Below are 11,973 nucleotides of genomic sequence, written 5' to 3'. Positions count from 1 at the left end.
AATTTTGAAACATAGGGAGGAAAGTATGAGGGGTGTCGAAAATTAATGGTGATTAGATAGTGTACACGAGAGTGAAGTACCTAGGCTTTATTCAGCTTTAGAAAACCAGTGCAGATTGAGTGCCGAAGAAATGCTTTTTCAACTCAAAGCTATTTCGCAATTTCCTGAGGTCAAAAATAGCTGCAACATACCACAGTTTAAACTATACCGACTGTCTCTTACCCGTGAAATACCCACCTGAATGCTTCCATCTCTCATTCTGAAGCTTGCCCTAGGAATATCTCCACTCAACGGAATACTGTAATGCTAGGTCTGGAATATCCATCAGTACCACTGGTATTCCTCTACATACCGAGGGCGTCAAAGCTAGATTTTTCAGTATGACTTTTAATTGATACAAAATTATTATCGTCAAGAAAGACATCCAGTGAGGGTCAAGACTAATAGTGATGCAAATATTAGCGCTAATCACGATAGTTGAAAATGGCAGGTAATATATTCGGGAACAATTTGATCCAAATACATACGTTATTAGAGATTAAACTGCCAGATTGAATGTCATCCCATTCAAGAGAAAAACATTTGAGTCATCTTCTCATAAGATGTTCTACCGTTTCTACGTCTAGGAGCAGTTTATTCGGTTGCAATATTGGTAGCCTACGTTGCGAAGCTATTATGACGGTGTCCAGCCTTCTCTTGCACAGTTGTTTGCGTGCTCTTACTGCGGCCAAGTTTTCTCTTTAGAATTTGACGAGACATTATAATCCCTGTGGATATAAGATTTCGATTATTTCATTAATAATGGTGAAGAATTGAGTGAAAAGCAATGTTTAAATTTAATTACAAAATTTATTTCGTCGTATTTCACAATTTGAAAAAACTTTTGAGTTTTTGATCAATTCCTCGATCGTACTATAAATTTCTCAGTAATTAAACCCGAATTTGCCTGTCGTGAAAAAAGGGCAGAGCTCGCCCAAAGTTAAATTACAGACTTTTGAATTTCAAAATCGTAGGGAAAGGGGTAGTACGTCTCTATGGGCCTCCTTGGAGGATATCTTTTTTGGGGTTTTCCATGGGTAGTCATATGTTTTTATGTTAATTGTATATTTTTCACATTTACATTCATGATTTTGTCATTGTACCCCATTTGAGCGGACCGTGCAAACACGGTCAAGGGATTGTGTATAATTTACGATCTCGATGGAGTGGGTGCACGTGCACTTAACTCAGAGTATGAATAACACAAGGTGTTTCTCAGAAATCCTGTAGGGTCTGGTGAGGATGCTGGTGAGCCATATCTCCTCTTCATGCAATCGTGAATGCATATGACGATTCGCTAGATGTAGGACGGTATTTCCTCGAATGTGTTCGTGCCTCAGCCTTTGTCGTCAACAATATGCGTGTATCATCCAGAGCCTGAGTTAGTTTACATCCTTCGTCCTACGCTGTCACTTTTAGCATCTCGTTAGAGGAAAACCACGAAAAACATCCTTTGGGGATTGTGTTCACATGCTGCCGTGATTTCGTTCAGATTAAACCGCCTTCGTCTAGAAGTTTAGATAACAAAGGAAGTTTTTTATGAGGATAGAAGAGTGATTGCCCATTGCTAACACCATTTTGAAGTACTGCTCTCTTAAAATTTCCTTGTTTTGAAAAAATTTAAGGAAATAAACCTAAACTAACCTTTAAATCTTATGCAGAATTTATTTGCCTCATTTGATTCAATAAATTCCCCTTATCCCCGATGAAGGCTCTAGTTTTGAGGCGTATTGGGCCAGTGCGTATGGCATCGAGTTCAATCTTCTGGCCCCTGTTGAAAGAATTTACATTTTACTCTGTATCAATTATTTCTTATAAGTAGACATTGCCAGTACTTCCTTATAAGATAGCATCATAACAGGAGATCGTGAGCATCGTAAGTTATACTTAAGATTGTATTGCTTGCGCTGTACGACACACATTAATAAGATTGTAATCACACATTAAAGTACCTCTGATGCTGTACAGCTTAGAAAATTGATGCAGTACATATTCGCGTGTTCCAGCGTAGAAATAAACATGGGAATTTAAGAACCTGGATGGCATAATGATCTGTTGAGTGGTTGGGAAATTCAAAGGTAAATTTTGAGGGAAATTCTGAGGAAAATTTCTCCTTTGGCAGATTAAGTGAATTTTACTTCTGTCCACTCGGAGAATTTTGAGGTTTATTTCACATTGTATGTACTATGTGAAAGGAGATGTGTAAATGTTTCTCGAATTTTAAGGGCATGTTTGTTTCATAGGTTTCAGTAGCAGGGCCAACCAGTCTGTTTTACAGCCAGGTTGACTGTGCCGCGCTAACTGTCGTTGCCGTGTCGCTGGCGTTGTGGCGCTGCTGCCAGTCATAGTGTTGAACCTTTTGCTGGTTGCTAGAGTTTTGCAAGGGATAACCACAGCAGTGGGGAGACATGAATAAATTGTGGCTTGCCACTGTTTGTCTCCCGTTTCGTGGGCAGATCATTTTGGTTCATTTTTGTACGTTTTTTCCAATAACTATATGCAAGGTCAATCTACAGCGCGGGAACCAAGTCTAAAATGTCCGTGTAAAGATTCAGCGTCAAATGGACCAAACTCCATCCCCGTAGCACTTGATACGACTGAGATATACCCCTAAAGTGGGACTGCGTAAAATGCAGACAGGCTGACACGAAACAAACTTAATTTATAGATAAGGGAGGTGAAGTTTGTGGGAGGGTCAGAATAGCATGTGAGGACAGCAGAGTATATTTATACTTAGAGAGATTATGTGAAATGGAAAAATTCTATTACATATTATAGGCCTGATTGGTTAACTGCGACCATAGTCTTTTCTTTTAATAAAAAAAAAACAAAAATTTAGTAAATAAAATAATTTCAAAATTATAGACATTTCAAATCTGGCACCACTAACAATAAGTGACTAGGAGTAGTTAGCGCTTCCATAAATATTAGCAAATTCTAGGAAATTCTAGAACGCTATTAAATTCCTCTTTCCGTCACCCATATATTAAAATTATATCATATTCGTATAGATAAAATATATCATATAAAAATGGAGCTCATATATGTAGGTATTTGAAGAGTCAATAGTCTAAATGCATTATATTTATGAACACTGATATATTTAGTTCTGAATAATAACCTCTTTAACGCTTCCTGGTCTTTGTGAATGTCCCAGAGATTGGCGATATGGAATGGGAAAATAAATACAGGATGAATACTTTTAGAAATACATGCAGGCAACAGTGATACAAACTTGCATAGCCTTGAAAAAGTATTATGACTGATAAATATCATATAGAAGTATAATGACATGCAATTGGAATTATACGGTTATTATTTCACATACATCTTATGAATCATACGGAATTATTTAAAGTGGCCTGTAGGCGAGAAAACTTTCTAAGATTCCTTTAGATTCGCCACTGATTCAAGGCCGATTATGATCAAACAGACACATTCCCAATCGTCTATATAATCACAGCCAGCAACACTTATTCTGAGGTGATGGCAACATGGAATTAGTCCTTGGTCCATCCAAAATTTTATGCCATATTTCTTTTTTTTTTGCTCTCAGCTTGATAGGTCTAAGTTCCTTGAGAAACGGGTTATGAGGTCCAGAGCCCAAACTGGCTGGTCCGTTGGCACCATGTGCCCCGCGTTCCTGACCATAACCTCCATGAAGGTCCCACCTTTCTTGTAATAACCGGCCAGTTCCCCTCCAACGCGCCACATCTCTCGCTTGGCTATCCTATATTCGTCCGCTCCATCGAATTGGAGTTTCTTGAACATTCCCCTCGAGAGAGGGTACCCGACGCTCACGTCGAAGTTTCCGTTGTAAAACATTATCCTGAGTCCGGAATTCAGGAGCTCCTCGACCCAAGGCCTGACTGACTTCATGATATCCGGTTCCAGTTTGTTGTAAACGGTGCCGACGTAGGAGTACATCGTGTCTCCAACGTGCATGGCTTTCCTCGTCCTCTCACTCTGGACGAAGTCGGGTACGCTGCCGCCCGTCGCAGGGTCGTCTACGTAGTAAATGTTGTAGATGAAAGAGTACCCACTGAGTTCGGTGAAGTAACCGAGGATTGTACTCCAATACTGAAATCAGATGCATACCAAATTAAAAAATTGTTATTATTATGTGTTTGTGAATATTTTGTGGCAGAGTGGCGAGAATGAAAATTTACGATGCAGCGATTTTGTCGTTGTCGCAATGAGAGCATAATCAGAGACTAATAATAGAAATGTGAACGCGAAGAATTTAAGCTACATCAACTTTTTACTGTTACAAAAGGTGCATAATCAGAGAATATTACAAAAACAGGAGATTTTTCATTCATGTGGTTGGAGAAATTATTCAAAGGCTTTATTTAATTATTCGCGATGCAAAAAAGACATGCCTTCTAGACCAATAACCTTAATACACAATCCGTTTGAGATATTTTCCCTTTTTTTGTGAATAGCTGTCGTTTTTAAGACGTGCCTGAAACTTCATAAATACTAATTATCGTTATGTTTACTGCTGATTGAATTAGAAAATTCCACGAGCATTGTATTGTGGTATTTTATTGGTCAATGTATCTGAGCGGCTTCATTCCTTATCGTTAATAATAGTTGTTCTGAGAGTTATTACAGTAGAAGGGTGATAACTTCACAAAAGTACACATGCGTAAATATTTAGAAAATTACTTTGAATACGAATAAAAACGACGGAATAGAGCATACCAAGAATAACAAAATGGTGCATAAAATATGATAAAATAGTTTGTAAAAAGTTCTGTGTGAAAATGCGAAGCAAAAGGCTTGTTTTCTCGGAAGAAATATGTTTTAGGCCAAAAGTGAAATATTTTGTGATTTCCCGCCCATATAGATAAATATATTCGCGCTTATTGTCATTTTTAAGGATTTTAATACAGACAAAATTGATTTTATTCATAGGAATGTTTTCATTATGCCGAAAATTGATAGCTTATGAGAAGAAATGTCACTGGGGTTGATACCTCGCTTATGATATGTCATTATAGCTCACCTGAAAGGCGTTCATCCAATTTCCAACCCTAATGGCTTGAACACAAATATCTTGGAAGTTTTGAATCAATGCTCTTCCATTGTCATCTATGAGGCCCACCTCGTATATAAGAGAAGCATATTCAGGAATCATTGACTCGGGATCCGTCATGCCATTTCCAATAGCTAATCCTATTTGAGTAAGAAGAAGAAGATGTTATCATCATTACCTAACATAGAGGGAAGATCAAATAATTCAGCGTTTGGTGCCTCATCTTTTGTGTAAATAGCTGCTACTAATAAGCGATGATTATGATTCTAAACTAAATATTAAACGTATGAGATTGGATGGAACTGCTAATTGTCTGGAATGAAATTTTAAATTTTATGTAATTACTAAATCCAATAGAAATAGGTTATAAAGTCTCCTTCCCCATGATGATTCGCCTTGCCAACCGAAAAATCAATTCTGGTGCCTTTATATTTAATTATAATTGGCGGTAGGTAATATATTTCTTAAATTATGAACATAAAATAACCACTAACTCTGAGGAAGGTGGTAATGCGCCACTGAAAATTCAGTACTGTGAATGTTTTTTATCTTTTTTTGTATACTGTGATTCTACCCAGCTCCGGTTTTTTTTATGTTATTTACCTCGTCGAGGAACGTTTCGAAGTGTCTTAATTGAAAAATATATATGTAATTTAGGTAAAGAAGGGTACACTTTACAGTGCTAAACAGACACAAAATGAACGTTGTAAACAATCCGAGAGCCATACATGTATGAGTTTCCGCGATGCGTTGATCTGGCTGGCAACATTATTCATGGCGGACGGGTCCAGGTAGCCCTAAGAGGACCCTCATTAGTCGGGTCCTGTCTTGAACGCGTCTTAATCCGTACCCTTCTCTCTACATCATTTCCGCAGTCGGCATTTTATATATTAATTATTTTACTACTAATATTAATCTTTGGATCAAAGTTGTGGTATTCGTATTTACTCAAATTATTAAAAAATGTTAATTTCAACAGTTAATCTGTTGAATGAACTAGTCAGAGGATATAATTAAAGAAATTGATCAAAAAAAACTGCTGCATTACTGCATTAGTTATTAATAATACAATTCAAGATGTATGTATATTTACCTTGAAGGTTAATCTTGATGTCGGAGTTTGGGTTATTTTTGTAAATAGCATAACCAACAGCCGGAATGTATTTACCTGTAAGATAAAGAGACGTGAAAATTACCGAGACAGGAAATGAAAATTGAATAAATAGATACTGATCATCAATGATTGGCCTCTAAAGTTGTATATTTACCAGCATATGACTCGCCGGTCACGTAAAATGGGTTGGAATTGAATTCTGGAAACATTGTGAAGAACTGGACAAGAGCTGTATGCATGTTCTGGCCAACTTGTCCTTGCTCCGTTGCATAGCCGTGGTCTGAGTCCGTGAAACTGAAACCTATTTCAAGAAGGAGGGAGGTGATGGATATATGCTGTTATTGAACCAAAAAACACAATTTTCTTTGAGTTATAAATAACCAAATAAAATACATCCATACATAAATTGGTTTAAATTATTACATGAACGAAAATCGTATACTCTGTTATTCTTAAGTAATATTTTTTATGGATTCCTTCTCTAGGTGTTCAAAAAGTGAAATCCGTTATATATAATTTTTAAATTGATATCTATACGGCTCTCCAATATAAATTGAAAAGAAACAATTCATTGTTAAGTGATTGAAACAATAATTTATATGCTAAAGAGTTTTTCATGCATTAGATAATCACGCATAGCCATGATATTCCTCTTGATAACATCACCTTAATTTTCAGTCAGCCCTAAATTTTCTCTGAAAAATGATTGTAAATTAGTCCAAAACTAAATGAGCTAAAATGCGCTACTGCGGAGGATGATCTTGAACTGGTTTGGACGGTTTGTTTCTTTATTGATTTTAACGTGTTGGTGTTGAGAGCTAGTAGTCTCTTATTAATCGAAACAAATTTGCAGTGATGTACGGTTTTTATATCTGACTTCCCTTCGAGGATGAAGATATTAGTTATGGTGATGTAGGTTGAGTCAAGCTATTTTAAAATTTTCGTTCTTAATTTACTTAACTGATGCATTTTTGTGCATAATATGGAAAAAAAAGGTGAACGAAGTATAATAAGTAGTAACATAAGGAACAGTTATCAAGTGATTTTTTGAGAGAAAGTTTTATTATTCCAAATGTAACCAAGTATAAAAAAGCAATTCCTATTTTGATTTCCTTTATATCATATAAAATTAGGCAGACGTGATCTTCGGACCGTTGAAAATTATCCCTATAGTGTAATTTCCTCTTACCTCGTATTTAAAAACATGACCGCATTACTTTCCTCAAATTTTCATTAATTTATATTGGTCGATACACCTCATCTTTTATCCTGCTAAGCCGATACACCCAAAACTCATTTTCGGTCAATAAAACCAGTTTTGAATGTAAACTATCTAGCCGGAAACCAATTACACTTTGCACATCATGTTAGAGCAGTCTACACGAACTAGCCTCGAGGCATAATCAATGATCAGGCCCTTAAGCCCTTGAGGCCGATCTTAGGCTTTCATTTTGAGATTCAACAGAATGTTTTCTGTTTATTGGACTCGACATTTCTTTTTTTCGATGATTGCTATATTTCATACATTTATCACAATTACGAGGTAATAAGGAGAATTACAAAAAGCTGTTTCAGTTATTTTATGATTTCTCTAATAATTCCAGTTAGATATCTTCCACACTATTATTTGGAAATAATGTACATCATATGGAGCTTATTGGAAAGATCTCAAAAACACGAAATACATACACGCTAAGGTTAAATAAGAAAATATTTACACCTACGCACATTTTTCACGGGAGTTTATCATTCATACCTAGCAAGTTAATTATATTGTGCTAAAAATTATCCCTTCATGTTCAGCCCCATGTACTCTTATCTACATCTAAGGGAAAAAATGAAATTAGCATGAAATAATTGCTACAAAATATTTTGCCCAATAATATACGTAGTTGATATAAGATCTATTTTCTATGTTTTCAACCTGACATGAAGGTGAAATTGGAACTACGAAATTTTTACTGCTGCCATCGGCTTTAGTTTTGATGATATTGCCACGACGTTATCTTGTGATTACAAGTGAATAAATCTATATCATTGAATATTGTGTAAAATTTATCTACAATTCTTTCTTTCGGGCTTTCAAATGAAATTGCCTCTGATTTCTACATGATAAAATAATCAAGTGACTGAAACTTGCCATTCAGCAGTCAAAAGTTACGGGAAAAATTCCGTATTTTTTTTTATCATGAATTCCTACGTAAATGTTATTCCAGGGAATAATATCAATGTTTTACCTAATGCACTAGCATTAGCAACTTTAATATCAAGGTGTCCTAAAAATGCTAATTGTTTTGCAGATTCTCTAATTTTATAATAATTTGATTGAATGTTAATTGTTTTGAATTATTTGAACACCGGTAGCACTGATCCTTATTGATTCAGTCTCCTAATAGACCAATGCTTATTTTAAAGTGATTTAAATTGATAATATGTATATATTTCCGCTAATTTTCCACTAAAATTTACGATTAAGATATTTTACGGTAATATAAAAAATGAGATTATGTCGAAATTCTAAAATTTATGTTTCTCATGAGTTTAATTTTAATACTATTGGAAACATTTATAATTATTTTTAAGAATTTAATCCATCTTATGAAAAATCGTAGTTTGCCATTTTTCAACAGAGTGGTGAACCTCTTAATATAAAAATTAAAAATACAAAAGAAGAATTGATCTTGATACCAAACAACAATACCAAACAACAATACCAAACAACAATACCAAACACTGATACCAAACACCTATTCCTTGCATCAAAGGTTGGTTGTTAAGAAATTACTCAAATGAAGTGAAAATGACCAGCAGTCTAGTACATATGGGGCACGGTGATTAGGTTAGAACGGTTACTGCTAGGAAAACACCAATCTTAAGCTTCATATTTTGCTCTCTTAATAAATTTTAGAGTCGTTAATCATATTATCCGTCGTATCTTAAAGATGGTAAACTAGACATTTTCTCTGGAGCTGTCAGAGTGAGCAATTTACCTGTGCCCACCGGCTGATCGAAGAAGATGACAGAGTGATTCGTGGTCCACGAATAAGGGTTGAGAGAAAGGGTCTTGTTATCGGGGTTGATGAAATAAGGACCATTCTCTGTGAAAAGCGCGAATAGGGACGACACACCAGGTCCACCTTGAAGCCAAAGGAGCAGTGGGGCTTCCTCAGGATTGTTCTGAAATGATAATGGGATTCATGGGGGATGAATTATCTATTGCGATCAACTTATACATGTCTACTAAAAATTAACTAAAATACTGTCTAAATTGTCTTCTTCGTATTTCATTTTAGTTGAAAATTGACAGCAAAACTTTCTAACTGGTAACAATATTGGATTATTCCATGAAATAAATGTACGAATGGGCTAGAATTCGAATCTATATCTTATAATAACCACTATTTAGATACTCGTGAAGATCACGTTTGAGTGATACTATTAGCCTGATTGCTGGCCAAGATCTCTTTGGACATGGGCTCAAATACCAGCGGTGGTATATATTTTTCGGGAATTGTCTGATCCCAGCGTGAGAACTTTGCGGTAGAGACTTCAAGTATATCATTTTGTCGGTCGGATGGAGTTCAAAGTCATAGTCCCTTGGGAGCCTTTTGTAAAGAGCAGGGCTTTTGACGACCCTGAGTTTCCCTCCACCATTCCCGTTCTCAGAGTAAATTTAATCAATAGCCCGCATGAAGAAACACAAAGCCGAGACCGACATTGAAAACCCAACTTACGTAATGTTATAGGAAATAGAAACAGCAAAGTTTTAATTTCCCGTAATAATGCATAGTGGAAATGTGCTTGCAAATATATGTTATTAAAATCCTGTAATTATCTTTTATTTCTGAGTTTAATGAATTTTTATCGAAACTAATGATATGATAACGAACGCCTGAAATGATCAGCATGAAAACCAATGCTATCGTCTTAATCAGCTTCCCAGACCTATCAGATTCGTCACGTGACCAAGGTTTTTCCCGTTTCGATTTTTTCCCCATGTGCAAAATTCGTTTCGCGTTCTCGTGTACCTTCGCAGTAACATTTTTACTCGTCCTTCCCGTAAGCGCGAATTATCTCAGCCGCAGGTCAACTCCTGCAAATAAATCCTAGTTGCTACACGCATGGTTGACACACGTATACGTATTTTCTCGTGATATGCTATGTATTTCATGTGCACTTTTCAAATTTGGTAATGAGTATTGGCTCGCTGGCTGTACCATGTCAAACGCTTACATGCGGAACTAATGAAATACAAGAGAGCCATATCATTTATCTCGAAATTTCAACTTGCCCAAGGAGGGTTCTTCTTCTGTTTTGCATAATACGCGTACCAATTGCTTTACGTATTTTGCAATTCAGACATATTACCTGTAGATCCAGGTCTTAATACCCAGAAGTAGTCATAAAGTATCCTATGCAACTATCATGAGTCAATAGAAAGTTTAAAAAAAAAATATTTTCGTTCATCTATGCTATGCAGATTTACTTGGTATGAACAAGTTTGACGGGAAATTTCGAAGTCTAACTCATTAATATTTACGTCTTCCCAGAGTTGGAGTACTCATGTTTCCATTTAGAAATAACTTTAGCACCTTCGATATTTAAAAAAATATGCATTAATTTTTATCCCTTTTTTTATCACAAAAAGCCGTCTGGTTGAACTTGTAGAGGAAATGATGTGGGAGTTCAGTGGCAGATTTAGGTTTGTACTAAAGAGAAAGGGCAAGTAAACCGTGGATCTGGGTGCAGACCTCCTCGCACTCCTCCGAAGTGATATTCAGTTCCCAAAATGTTTCATTTTCCAGAATAATACCATGGTTTGTCTGCAGATAGTGGTTCCCTAAAAACACTGAAGTCATCTTGTGTAAGTTACAAAACAGTTGGCGTGTTTCATTGATAATCGTCTCGTTTGAGAATATATGCAGAGTTTATTCCACACTATCTGTCCGTTTAACATCAGATTAACATAACTCAAGTGGAAATAATGGTACGAAAGGGTATCGTGGTGTCCATGAGTATGGTGGATGAATAAGGAGGAGAAAAGGATGAGTTCACTCACCATTGCTGGGAAGAACCAGAAGAACAGGTTGGAATTGTACGTCTCGTTGACTGTGAAGTAGCCTGAGTAAGACTTGATCGCCTGCACCTCGGGATCGTCCGACAGATCCTTGACTTCCGCCATTGCCCTTGCCTCGTCAATTTTTCCCTGTTGGATCAGAGGCGTCAGAATCAGTCTTTCGCCGACATCTCCCACCACCGGGAGAGGCTCCCATTTTGGAAGTGCCTGGAGCCAAAAATCGCTCTTTGTCTTCTTGATCAAACCACCGGAGGCCGCTGCAAGGCAAAGTGCCGCGAGAATGATGAGAGTTCCCTTCATGATCACCCGTTCCTCACTCACGGATGATCGAGCAGTGGATTGATCCGCCTCGAGTTGAGACTTATGTATCCTCTATCGAAAGAAGAATTGCTCAATATGCAGGGATGTCGGAATGTTCCACAAAGGTTTTTTTCGTTCATTTTGTTCTCTATTGCAGAAGATGTTAAGATCGTATTTATCACTTCGGTTTGAATCCGATATTCAGGACAGCTATCTTGATAGCGCTGCTAAAATAAGACCGTTTGTCTCAAAGGTAGTGCATTATGTAATCGACAAGTTACTGATTACGTTCTTGAAATGATACAGAGAGAAATATCGGGTATTTTCAGGGGTAGACGGAGCAATTAAATGAATTCCTACGGTAAATTCGTCGAAACACACAGCAGTATTAAAAATGAGGTA

The 11,973-nt window shown here is 36.6% G+C and overlaps 1 protein-coding gene across 1 annotated transcript; it reads right to left on the bottom strand.

Annotated features, from left to right (window-relative positions):
• Positions 1-3,118: 3,118 nt before the first annotated feature.
• Positions 3,119-11,622, bottom strand: LOC124153760 (venom serine carboxypeptidase-like). The gene is made up of 6 exons (XM_046527112.1): positions 11,254-11,622; positions 9,185-9,371; positions 6,349-6,495; positions 6,174-6,248; positions 5,051-5,220; positions 3,119-4,119 (listed from the first exon to the last, which is right to left on the bottom strand). The coding sequence occupies exons 1-6, from the start codon at positions 11,569-11,571 to the stop codon at positions 3,592-3,594; spliced, it is 1,425 nt and encodes a 474-aa protein (XP_046383068.1). The 5' UTR covers positions 11,572-11,622; the 3' UTR covers positions 3,119-3,591.
• Between the last annotated feature and the right edge of the window lie 351 nt (positions 11,623-11,973).

This window comes from Ischnura elegans, chromosome 2 (assembly GCF_921293095.1).
Source record: "Ischnura elegans chromosome 2, ioIscEleg1.1, whole genome shotgun sequence".
Classification (NCBI taxonomy): domain Eukaryota; kingdom Metazoa; phylum Arthropoda; class Insecta; order Odonata; family Coenagrionidae; genus Ischnura; species Ischnura elegans.
Note: the sequence above shows the minus strand (reverse complement) of the source record. Positions and strands in the feature narration are given on the sequence as shown.